A 13,946-nucleotide genomic window follows, 5' to 3' on the forward strand; every position below is an offset into this window, starting at 1 on the left:
TTGATCACGAGGACGTTGATCACGAACTCATCAGTCCATGTGTCGCTGACAAAAATCTATGAAATAACATACCCTGCCACCAGAGGGCGATACGGTCCACATTAACAAGATTTCAAAACAGAAGAAAAATAACATGCTATGTTGGACTGAAGATTTTCCAAAACTTTTTTCCTTCGATACCGTTTACTTTTTCATTTCAATTAACAAACATTTTAGCACATCATCAAAAGTTAAGGGCAACCGAATCAGGACAAGGCAAGGTAGAAACAGAAAATAAAGTTAAAAACGGCTCCTCGGGCTCAAAGTTGATCATGAGCATGGCTGGGTTATCGTTTCGATCCTCCAAACAGTTTTGCTTTTAAAAATCTCAGTTTTTACCACAAACTCAACTTGTTTAATGCTAAGAGATGTAAATGCAGCAGAAAATCTCAATACCCAAAGTAGTGTAGACAGAGCCTTGGTCTCTGTTATTATGTGGGTCAGACACTGAAATCTTTGGGAACAGCTGTTCTAAATGCTCAACGCCTAGTGGATTATAAATCACACATTGCAACCAACTTGATTCAACAATGTATTTTATCTCCATGTATCCCGAAAGCTTAGAAAACACTGCAGGGCTCTATGTACATGAGAAAAGCTGCTTTTTGTTTGTTTCTGCTGGGCTACTCCAGAAAACTGTGGAGTGACCCGTGACATAGGACACAGATTGTTCAATCTAACGTAGCAGTTCTTATGTTCTAACAAATGAAAACACAGTTGTCGGTAAATGATGCATTTCTACAAAGAATCAACCTAAATTTTGCACAATGAAACTTTAGACGCAAACATTTAGGCACAATTCTGCTGTAACTCGTACGTATTACCAATCTACCATGTAAGATATGCAGCCCAATATGCAAGGAATGATACTTTTTAATTATTATTCTATTTCATAGACTAACATTAATTGAGTGGAGTTTTTTCCAGTGCATCATTGCAGGCTAAAGAATGAGTCCCTTTGTAAATCTTTCAGTGTATAAGAGTTTCTCTTAATACAAATGATTCATCTGGATTAAAACCTCCATTGGATGTGTTTTCAGTGTGATTTTGATAGAAGAAGAAAATGTCACGGCTGCGTTCTAAATGAGAATGTGCAACCATCCATTATTCCCTCTCTGTCACACAACATTTTACTATTTCATGAACCGTCAGAACAAATCTTTCCGCTGCCACTTGAGGTTCCTGACTGAAACTATAAGCGTCCAAACAGGTCCACGGTTTTTCAGATGTTTCTTTGCAGGATCCATCGAAAGAAAGACACCAGGACTGTGAGATTTCCTTTGACCCCCACCTGATGTCCCTAACTAAAGCTTTTCTACATTCTGTCTCTGCTCTGCTGCTGAATCAGCACCGGGCAATTTCTCTGGGAGCTAAATGGAACATGGCAGCTCAAACGGAGCAGAACTCTGCACGTAGTGAATTCATCCTGATTTCATCAATTCTGAGTCCGCTCAGTTATTAACAAAATCATGAGCATCAGCAGAAGTATCTCTCTTGTGCTTAAACCCATTCTACATCAGTTGATTAGTTATTTTTAATCATGCAGGAATATGGGAGTTAAGACTCTACAAAAAGAGTAGACTGCTGGACAGTCAGAGTGATGGCAAGTCAAACAGACTTCTGCTGTGACATTGTGCAAAGATGCCAAATTTCATCGAGTCAGCTATTTGTTTCAACACTGTCAGTAAACTTTATAAAACCTTAGTGTTTAATCTAAGAAATGTCTGTTTTTCAGCTACTTCCTTCTGCAAGGGTCACCACAGCAAGTGAACTCCCGCAGAAGATTTGGCAATTGCTTCACTTTGGCTGCCCTTCCTAACACAATCTGGGCTTGAACCTGCAGCCTCAATATTATGAGACTGCCACACTGACCACTGCACTACTGCAGTCCCCCTAAATCTAACAAGAAAGTCCAATACATACCTGTACATTTAAAATAATGTTTATTATAGAAAGAGTTAAAATGCCTGTGAAATACATATGCATACATTGATCCATTTGTCACATGACTGGCATTCTTTATTTTATTTATCGGGGCAAGAATGAAACAGGAAGTGACACCAAAGGGGAACTCCTTGAAGAAGGAACTTGCTGGTCTTTGTTTATCAAAATAATATTATTTGAACTCTGACTCTTATGTTTCTTTCTGATAGTGACTCAAAATAATCTAAAGAAATGTCCGTTTCTTCTCTACAGCCAGTGTTTTTAGCCATTATAGCATTGCTCTGTTCACATGCAGGTGTTGTCATCACTTCCTGTTACTGTGCATGTGAAGATCTCAACTAATGTTCATCTCAGCAGCATGATTCTTTTCCCAATATGTTAACAATGTTCTCTGTCTGCATTCATATTTATCATAAAAAATTGTTGTCACAGACACGTTAATATAGCAAAACATGTATAAGTTACAAAGTATAAAATTTACAGTTACACATTTAAAAGATGGGTCAGAAAATTAACTCAGTTCTTTCAGATTGATGTTTTAGTTTCTTCTATTTTTGGATTAAGGTTTTACAAGTTTAGAGTGTCTCCAGCCTAAAGTAAATAACTCTTCTGTGGTGTTGTCTTTTACTGAAGTAAAAAAAATAAAACAGATAGAAAAAACCCGATTACAAAGAAACTGCTTGTTTTTTCCCCATAGTTTAAGACCAACTTTTTGTATTGTTACTATTTGAGGGTGTTACAAGATATTTTTGTATCTGTGTATCTTATCTAGAGCGCGACCAATCTATCAGCATGGCTGATATTTTAGGACGATATAGGCCTTTAGGGACATATCAGTATCGGTGATAACTGGCCAATTATGCACCAATATAAACATGTCTAATTTTCACACCTAAAATGCTGGGAACAAGTTGTGTCCTTACTTGCAACTGGCGTAATTGTACAATGTATCCAGCAGAGGGAGCATGAAGACTATATTCAAGTCATGGCCATTCATATTAACTTTCACTTTCAGCACAGCTGAAGCAGGGAGCAATACTGTGTAGCATATTTTGCTGAACAGAGCATGGTAAGTTTATTGTAACTGATCTGTTAAATTAAATTTAAAAAATCAACAATAATAAATTGTCTTCAATCATCCAACCCACTTGTCATTAGCAACGTGCCTCTCAAGTTAGCAAGTTAACATTTAGATAACCTAGCATAGGCTATCGCCTTGTAAAACTTTAGCCAGAACAATAAATCTGAGGTAGAGGTAAAATATATCAGAGTTGGTAAAGTTATCTTTGTCGTCCTCAATGAAATGCAAAGATGCAAATGATGAAATGTCTGAAATCTTTATTTCTCTGCAAAGAAGAAAAAAAAACCGCAACTGCGGTCAATACTAATTATCATACGTGACTGACTGTTTAAACAATGAACAGGGAAGGGTGTTTCTTTGATTAATTTACATTTTTGTAACAGACTTGACAACTTTATGGTGAAAAGTGGAGGATAGAAAATATGAACACACAAAGAAGACTACAAGTATTAAAACATGTTTGAAAATACAGTAGCTGTTTACGTAGATTCTTGGGGGTGAACAAAGCAAAAAAAAAATCAGCCATTATATCAGTTATCAGCATTCGTCGTCCCCTCCCAATATCAGTATTGGTGATGGACAAAATTTCCATATCGGTTGGGCTCTAATCTTATCTTGTCTTATTTCATGTATTAGTGGCAAAACTCTAAATACAGTAGGTGGAAAAACAAAAATTAATAAGATATAAATGTATATCTACGATTATTTTCTGAGAATTTCATTAAAATTTGTTCGAGATAATTTTCCAACTGTCCAACAATCAAACACATTTACTTGCTTTAGATGGCAATAATAAAGATTTTTTTCACGTGTTTGGAAGAAGTTATGTAAAAAAAAATCTACAAATAACTAGGGCATTAACAGAGTACTCGAGTAATCTACACATCGATTGCTAGGACATCTATCGAGGTTAAAAATTTAACATTGAGTATCCGTAGTGACGTCATATTATGTGACCACCGTATGACAGTAGGGGGCGGTGTTGCACTGTTGCAGGTCACAGAGTATGGTGTAACACCGGGTCCAATCCACCAGAACCAGTTTCGGTTTAAGTTTCGTTTTTGACGTGCTGCATGTTTTTTCTCGTTTGCAGTTTAATAATAATAACTAATAGTTTAGTTTTTCCTGTGACTTGTTTGCAGTATGATAATTGGTAGGAGCATAATATACGATCCCAATGTTCTGTTGGTCTTTTTTTTTTTTTGTAAATAATTACCTTTTTGTGGTTTTATTTATTTATTTATTTTTGTATCTTGAGATCTATGACATCATCAAATACTCGAGTTCTACTCGGGTTTTATTATGTTAATGTCGAGTTTAAAAATTATATACTCGTTCAACCCCTACAAATAACTAAAATTATTCCCTAAATGTGGACTTAATTAAATATGGCTGCTGGACAGAATAACCTGAACAGAACGTAATGCCTTCTAGTTTATCTTTAAAGTCTTTTTCCCCTTTGAAAACAGCCAGACGATGCATGGCTGAGGATCCATGGATGAAAAATGTTCTTCATCTCAAACCGGGTCATACTTTGCACTGAACTTTACAAGAAGAATTACACAAGCCTGTTTTTTTCCCTCTGAGAAGGTGAAGCACCTGCAGCTAAAACATCCTGGTAAAGACCAGTGTTTCATTGCCAAATAAAACCTAAACCAGTTTTTTGCATTCTAAAGTGCAGTAGAAATCAAAGTGTTTCTTCTAGTAAGGTCATGGCTGATGTGTACGGTTATGTTTCCACTCAAGGAAAGAGGATTATTTTAGACAACGCTGACAAAAAACATGGAGAAAAGCGAAGAAAAGCAGCGCTGGAGAGCCAAGGGAGAGATTATAGGAAACAGAATAGTGAAAAGGCATCATATGTGATGTGAAAGGGAAGCAGACAGTCAAGTAAATGGATCAGACAGAAGAACCCATGGGACGTATCATTGAGGTTATTGATCTGCACTTTTAACACACTTCTACCTTCCTGCCACTGTCCTCCCTCTCTTACTTGCATCATTAACATGAGGTGAATTCTTTCACTGTTGTTATTCTTCATTAGCATGACCAGGATGGATAAGCTGAATCAGTCTCATGCACCGATTCTTGTTTCATTGTCAGAGGGGGTTGTGTAAGTTACACATTAATAAGTCAAAGTCTACAGTAACAACTGCACACTTGCACAACATAGACAAAACTGTCAATGCTTGCTTTTACACATCTCATGTAAAGTTCTGCTGGGAAACCTTTGGTCCAGGCATTCACGTTGATTGTTAAAGCTAATTTCAAAATAGTTGTTGATAAGCAAACTCCCCACTTCAGAGAACTAAATCAACCAAAAATATATAAGCTGCAAACTGTAAAACCTGCTTCAAAATGGCTCAAGAATTTGAACAAAGAAAACTCCATCCATCCATCCATCCATCCATCCATTATCTTTATCCGCTTCTTGCTCTTCGGGTCATGGGGGGTCACTGGTGCCCTGGACGCTCCAAAACTCCTTCAAATCCAATCCACAGAACATTTCTCAGTAAATTCATTCTTGACTACTCATCTACAGGATTAACCAAAACAAAACCTTCTGTGGGTCACGGATCAAAACCAGGTCTTCAAATCTAATAAATATATAAAATCACTGTATGTATAACATAACTGTTTAAAGTTTACAGAGAAAGGTCCAGAAAAAGAGAATTTATACCATTAATAAACACTGCGCACAGTTGTAAAAGCATTCAATGACCCAAATTTGGCGTGCAAAAGTGAGGGACTTCTTTCTATACAAAGTCTCTCGATTGTGGTATTACCCAAGATTCAATGATAAATAAAGAATCATCCATTTCTTTGTTTACACCACATGTTTGTGTGAATTTATCATGATCAGGAAATTATGTTTAATGAAAATAACACCGTTAGACGTAACAGTACCAGCCCTAGCCAATTTGGCACCCTAGGCAAGAATTTAGGTGGCGTTTCTAAATTTCATAGCCAATTTACATACACTCACACACAATAATAAATAGCTTTGCCTTTGATATGATCTTTTATAAAAATAAAAAAAAACAGATTGTCCCATTAAAACAGTTAACAATGGAATGAGTTTGAAACAGAATATCAAAAGCCTACAACGGATAAGATTTGCTGATGGCAAAGAGAGATACATATACATATTAACTATGTATACACAGTGCTAGGAGAGTCTGTTGTCATGCCCCCCTGGAAAATTTTGTTTAATCTACTCGAAATTATGCATTTTCCAGCCATTTGAAAATTATTTTACTAAATTCTTAGTTTTGATAAAACATTAGTATATTATACATTTAATAAAGTGTAGAACACTGAGATCTGGTCTGTAAGTTGAACTTTATCCGAGATCGTACTTGAAAACTGCATTACCCTTATTTTGTTTTCTTTTTACACACTGAGCACCACGAGTTCGTCTTGACTGCATCAAACTTTTATCACAAAATACCCACAATACCAAATAACCTCATGTGACATCCTGGGAGATCTACCAGAACAAGTTCCCTCTTGAAACAAGAGTAACCTGTGACTATTCTTCAGACTAAATCAACTGGATCAGGATAAAAAAAGAGTTCTAAAATATTTTTAGTACATTGTACTTGCGGAGTACAACACAGTGTATATGGCTTTACCAAAAAAACAAAAGATGATTGAGAAACATATGCAACTAGTTCTGTTACTAAATAAACTACAACTACTTCCTAATGAAGCAGTGAAGTCCTTTTATATCCCACAGAGCACACGTGCACACACATCCAGATTTTCCATGTAGATTAGCTTCAAAATGAAACAAACAGCACAGAATATGGTCAAGAAGCAGCGTCTATCTCTCTGCATGGAGCCAGTGTGATACGACTGAGTCATTCATCGAGAGAGACAGGATTAATGAGATTAGCTACAAGCCCTGAGAATTGATACCACTTACAAACATGTTATATGAAGGGATGAAAAAGAACAACGCTGTCAGTGACTGAAAAACGCAGAGCCAACGCCAACTATAGAAATCCGTAACACTTTCCATGTACTGTATGTCGTCTAGTCATGAAAACCAAGGAAAAATCTGTATAATTTATAGAAAATCCATAAGATTTGACATGTATGAATAACATCTCTGAATACACTGATTAAACCTTGAAGCAGACGGGCTGCAGCAGAAGAAAACCACTCCTGGCAGCTAAGAACAGGAAACTGAGACTACAGTTTGCACACACACCATTGGTCAATAAGAAGTTGGAAAACCATTGTTTGGTGTGATGAGTCTCTGTAACCCCTGGGATGGCTGTGCATGAAAATTCAAATAGATCAGAAAAATTCAGACCAGCAACTATGCCCCAGTCAAATGCTCTGTTTGGGCTTTAGCAAGCTTTCTTCAAACACATTGGGTTGCTGCCATGTGATTGGCTGATGAGCCATTTGTGGTATTAAGCAATTGTAAGAGGTAGATCTAATACAGATGCTTATTAGTTTTTAAGTCACAAAATATGTTTTTTTTAAATTATAAACATTTTTGCCAGAAAATTTGTAAGAGGGGAAATTAAAAACTGGTTTTAGTGTTTTAGACTTTAAGATTTTCTTGGCTAATAATTTGTTTTGAGGATTTTTTTGTTTGTTTGTTCAATTTTGTTGCTTCGTTCCCTGTTTTATTTTCTGCTTTCCCTAAATGCCTGGTTCTTTGTTAATATTCTCACCTGTACTGTATTGGTTATTTACTGTTGGTATATATATATATATATATATATATATATATATATATATATATATATATATACACGTTAAGCTTTTTAAGTTTTTGGTTGTCAGATCTTTTTCATTTTCTCCTGCATGCTCCAGACAAATTCAGTTTTCCTTTTCTGTTTTTACTTTGTGTTCCCTGCCTGTGGAGCACTGTTTGATTAGGTTAAAAATACACTGTATATGAGCCACTGTTTTTCAGCTCTGTCTCCATTCAGATCCCCGTCCCCATCACATGAAGCTCACCACATTCCTTAAAGCTTCTTTGACATTTAGCTTGGACACTTTGCTCAGAACTCCGCAGTGTCAGAGGATGTCAGGACTGCTTACGTTTGTTTCTATCATGTTTCAGGAATAATTATGCAGAATTGAAAAATACCAACGTCAGAAAATCACAAAATCGAGTTATTAATTCATCTTGGGAACCACCTTGAATCAGGTTAATTCCCAAACTTAATCAGTTGTAGATGAAAACGTCACTTTAAGCAACTGTTTTTATCAATTGAGAAATGTTTCAAAATTACGGTTGGCGACAAAACACACTGCAGATGGTTATCTGTGCTTTTATTTCCTCTTCTGTTTGAATATTCCAATTCACTCTTTACCTTTTTTTTTTAAATAAATAAATAAATGAATAAATAATCAAATAAATAAATACATTAATGTTCTTAATTTTCTCCTGCTGCATTTCATTTTCTCCAAACATGTGGCCGCAAGATTCTTAAACAGAAGAACTCATTCAATTCACTTCTAGTTTGTTTTCTTCACCTGTCATCGTAATTCAAGATGGCTCCCATAGCTAGTCAATATTAGCTCATACAAAATTGGGTAAAACTCAGTTTATTTTAAAGCTATTGAGCTAAAATTGTTTGTGGTTGCAGCTGAGAGTCATCCTCAGCACTAACTAAGAGGCCTATCCTTTGCACAACTTCTTTGCTTTAACTTTTGCTAATGATTTCTATCAACACTGTCCACCTGTAAGCAAAATATCTCATAAAGCGTTGGATGGACTTTAATGAAACAAACTGGATGTACACCATCAACTGGTTGGCATTACTAGTTAACATAATTCAAGATGGCCACTACAGCTAGTTTAGCTTGAGCACTAATACATGTGGCAACATGTAGCTGTGGCAGCCATCTTGAATCAAAAGTCTTTCATGAAAGGTGGTGGGTGACATGCTTCAAAGAATGCTAGGCCTTTAATCATTGTATTGTATTTACTGTGAAGCGCTTTGTGATTTCATTTGTGAAAAATGCCATAAATATATTTTACTTGCATGCACACAAACACGGATTTACACGATTGCCCATCTTTTATAATGAAGTACAACACAAAAAACATTTAGTAAATCTCACTTTCACACTCTGTTCATCTATTTTCGCTCTTTGTCGTCAAATAAAGACACACTTGTCAGTCCTGAACAGCCATGACCAAATAAGTTGTGCACTAAAAAAAGACTCATAAATGTGACATTTAAAGCAAAAAGCTAAGACACAGAAGAAACGTAGAAGGTGACAAGAAGAGAGGATAATGAGCAGTGGAGGAACAAAATGAGAGATGTTTGTGTACTAAAAGCTGACAGTTTAATTCTTGTCCATTTCATCAGATGATGCCCACTCAGCCAACGATCCATTAGCCTCCAGTCATTAAGCTTACTCTGCAAGATCAAGTGTCCCTAAAGATGAAGACTTTTACATCAAAGGGAGACCGCTTCCGTCAATAAATCTAGTTTGTGTTGTGACAAAAGGAATGAGTGCATCAAGTGAGCAATCTGACAGTTGTTTGGTCAAGTGTTGGTCGAATCAATCTGCAAAAGGAGTCAGTTCAGCTCTTTGTAATTTTTAAAATTCACAGTATTACATGAGCTGGAATAAATATGGCATTTTATATATATATATATATATATATATATATATATATAAAAGATACTCCTGACTGAGAGCATTGAGGCAATGTTAGCTGCAGATAAGGACTGTGTTGACTTGCTTTGAGACCGTGGAGGTCTCAGCCTCTAAAAGAAGGTTAGCTGGTTGGAGTCTGACTAGAGGCTGAAAACCTGCTGACTGCAACGCTGCAGCTGCTGACTCCAGACCTCTTTAACTGGGTTCTGTCCCATCTGGTCACTGAAGGAGATCAACCATAAAAAATAGAAATTGCTGTAAAAGTCACAGACAACTGCAAGGTCACGCTACAAGACATAAATATGCAAAGCAAAAAGATGGCAAAAACATAAACACACACACACACGTTTTTACTACTTTGTGGGGACCAATGACATAAGCCTTATGGGCTCCACCATTTCTGAAAGGGTTTTTTTTTATATTTATTTTTTATTAATTGCTAAATTCATAGAAACAAATAATTAAAATAACCATGGGTTGAAATTTTGAAAACAGTCCTATTGATTTTTTGACATGACATTTTGCTTCCTCTTTGGGACCACTCACCTCCACAATATCACCATAGCCAATGGTAAAATATAAATTAAAAAATAAGTTTAAAATGTTATATAAAAAACAGTAAGACCCCCCCCCCCCCACACACACACACACACACACATACATCCTAGTAACACCTTTCATTAAAGCTTACCTCTGCTCTGCAAGTGCAATATTTCTGTTGAATACCACAACACGGTTCAAGGTTATTTATTGTCATTCGCATCACATGTGGTACATGAGGTGGAACGAAAATGTGTACTCAAGGTCCCAGTTACATCCAAAAATAGCAAAAATACTTTGTACAACATATAAAATGAAACAGTATGCAAGGATCTAAGATATACACTAAACAATAATAATACAGTATAGTATAATATAATACAGTATGCAGTAGTACCTCGTTTATCATGAGGGATCCGTGCTCTGAAGACCCGCGATAAGTGAAAACCCATGAAGTAGTAAGTAGTAGTTCATATATATATATATATATATATATATATATATATATATATATATATATATATAAGCATTTTAAATCCTTCCCACACTTTTGCAATATTCTAAACAATGTTTCTAAACTCTAAACGCTCTAAAAGAGCACAGATTGTCGTGATTTCAGCTCCCTGCCTCCTCTGCTCTTTGCCACCTGCAAGCACTCTTGGCCACGCCCACTTCTCCGCTCTGCATGAGAACAGCTGATCAGCTGCAGAAGAAAGTTTATCCAGCAGTATGGGCTGCACAAAGCTGCAGGAGGAAGCTTTTTCTGCTGCTCTGGGCTGCACAAATGTGCAGGAGGTGCTAAATAATTTAAAATAATTTATTTTAAATAAAAACTCCATGCGGCTCATCCATCAATCAGCCATGTCAAATCTTAATTTGAAAAACCGTGATAGAGCGAGTCCGCGATAAACGAACCGCGAAGTAGTGAGGGACTATTGTATTAACCATAATAAACCTATATTTTCCTTATTTTCAATTGCTGGTTCAGTCATCACAACACTCAACAAACTAAGATTGTGTAGACTTTAGAGTCCAAGTGAGTCGTGATGCCTTAAGATCAGAGCTGGAAGTGTGTTGGAACACCCGATGGAAAGACTGAAGTCGTGCCGAGTCGAGCTCATTGAAAAAGGCTATAACGAGTGAAAAGTGCCCAGTTTAAATTATGGAACTTTTTCAGTTATTCTGACTGTTTGCTGTGATTTTCATGCAGTCCTTCCCACATTATGTGTCAGAAAAAAAAGATGTAAAAGTCGTTTTATCAGCTGAAACATTATACTTATATCTGCAATGGAGTAAAAAAAATGTGTCTATATCATATAATGTCATATGAGCAATATTTCTGTGCAACTATTGACAAAGTAGAAGTACGGTAATCTCTGTGTATGCTGATGTAGATACTCAGTCATACTGGAAATGGCAAATCCCAAAAGTTTTGTAAAAGAAAGCAGCTGGACTTCCATTCAATAGCAGAACACGTTCCGTTTCCCAGTCTGGGAGCTTTCTCATTTCCAAACTGGGAGTTCAGAATTGTAACTTTTTTTGAATCACTGTGTATAGTTTGTATTTTAATACCACATTGTTATTTTAATCACAAATACTTTTCCAATCTCTCTTTTATCTGGACTTGGTATGAATTTGAACTGAACTTAAACACTTGGTTTAACTGGCTGCTGGAAAACTAACATTACTTTAATGTTAAAAAGACCTTTAAAGTTGATCTCAACTAAAATAAAAAGTGGATATAAAATGCACCATATGGATATTTGGTTATATTTCCCAGTTCTGAATGCTTGTTCATTTTATTCTTCTATATTACACAGTTTTACTGAGTTAAATGTTGGTTCAACATTTTTCATTGTGCTCAGAGTCTTCAGTGGTGCTGGTTCCTTCTTGTCTGAGGACAAGCAATAATTTAATATTTAATTATGCTAATTGATTTGGGTTGTAATTTCCAAATGGACAGCCTTGCATTAGTCCAGGACTGGAAAATAAACCAGCAGGAAAGATTTTGTGAGTTAGAGAAAGAACAGAAGCAGCTCTGAGTGGATATACAGGGAGTACGGTATGTTTGTTTTAATGCACTTTTGTCTGATTTTATTTTTTCTTACCTTGACAGGTGAAGCAGTGAACATGGAAATGTGTGTTCTTGACACGCACCACCTCCCCTCGACAAACCTCCTGGCAGCGCTCACACACGATGGGCGAATTTCCAGCGCTGGAGAGAGGAGAGCTGCTGTTGTTGTTTCCTCCATAGAGACCTGACTGGAACGTCACTGTAAGAAGATTAGAGGAGAGGAGAGCATCACAAACATGACACTTGTTGCCATTTTCAAGCTGCTCCTTTCCTCTTTGTTTCAAACATATGATCAAAGTATTTGAAAAGAAACGCAGAGTCCCCCATAAAAGTTAAAAGCAATGGTTTGGTTAATTTTTTATTTACTTTCGGCTGCTCTCTTCTTCAGGGGTCGCCACAGTGAACTAACTCGCACAAAGACTTCACAATTGTTTTTATGCTGATGCCCTTCCTGATGTAACCACAGACCACTGAGCTACCACAGCCCTCTGTGTGGAGCAGAGAGCTGCCATCTAGGGTGCCTGGAGGAGCAGAGGGTGGGGGTTAAGGGCCTTGCTCAAGGGCCCAGAGTGGGGCAAACATTTTCATGTTGTTGGAGTCGACCCAGCGAACTTCTGATCACAGGCCCACCTTCTCTAACCTCTGCGCCACATTTCTCAAGCTTGAAAAGAGTTTATTGGTTACATATGAAATAAACAGAATATTACTGTTGTTTAAATCTGCAGATGCTCTCTTTTAAACCACGAACTATAAATTGGACCATCAAAAGACACATTTTGAAATCCAGCACTTTGGTTGGATTAAAAAAAACAACAACTGAAAAACGCCTCTTAAACTTTAATTCAAGGACTCAAGGTTCTTTATTTGTCTTATAAATTATTATTATTTGTCTATATAAATTTGTCTATTTATATAGCATCATATGTGGTGGAACAAAATTGTGTACACAGGCTTCCAGTTACATCCAAGAAAAGTATAAAATGTAAAAGAAAAACAGTAACAAGATCTAAGATGTGAAGTAAGAAAAACGTTAACTAAAAATACACTAAGCACTGGTAGCATAAAAACAATACGATGAACAGCAGCACGAACATGAGTCTGTGTGAGCAGATGAGCACGAATGAACACAGCAACAAGAAACAGATCAGCAGCAACATGATGTGATTTTTCACAGTGGTTATCCTGGTCAGAGATTCATGAGTCTAACAGCCTCAGGGTAGAAGCTGTTTCGCAGTCTAGTGCAGGGGTGCCCAAAGTGGGGCCCACGGGCCAAAGTGGGCCCACCAAGCCATTTGATTTGGCCTGCCAAGCTGTCCTCATTACTATATTAAAATTTCCTTTGAAGAATCAATGTGTTTACACTCAGTCATTCCAAGTTTAATGTTAGATGGAAAGTTGGCCCAATGACTACTGTAATGACACTACACAGCTGGAGTGACTCATTTTTCAGGTCTTCAGGTCTCAGTTCAGGTCTCTCTTGTAAATGAGTCCTCGGGGCTCGATGGGATTAACCTGTCTAAATAAAGGTTGAATGAATGAATGAATGAATTTGTGCATTAATCTTTTTTTTATTTTAATCATTTATATTTTATTTTGTCTGTCTCTCTGCAGTTTCTTGCTGCTGATTAA

General features: G+C 36.7%; 1 protein-coding gene across 1 annotated transcript in view; it reads right to left on the bottom strand.

Moving 5' to 3' along the window:
* The window catches only part of LOC119420852 (actin-binding LIM protein 3-like), a 72,815-nt gene extending 59,845 nt beyond the window's left edge, over nucleotides 1-12,970 (bottom strand). The window contains exons 1-2 of the mRNA XM_037688276.1: nucleotides 12,958-12,970; nucleotides 12,352-12,516 (exon numbers count right to left, since the gene is read on the bottom strand). Coding sequence (XP_037544204.1) covers nucleotides 12,352-12,516; nucleotides 12,958-12,970 — 178 coding nt within the window. The remainder of the gene's footprint in view (nucleotides 1-12,351; nucleotides 12,517-12,957) is intronic.
* Between the last annotated feature and the right edge of the window lie 976 nt (nucleotides 12,971-13,946).

The sequence above is a fragment of the Nematolebias whitei genome, chromosome 14 (assembly GCF_014905685.2).
Source record: "Nematolebias whitei isolate Nwh7 chromosome 14, NemWhi1, whole genome shotgun sequence".
Classification (NCBI taxonomy): Eukaryota; Metazoa; Chordata; class Actinopteri; order Cyprinodontiformes; family Rivulidae; genus Nematolebias; species Nematolebias whitei.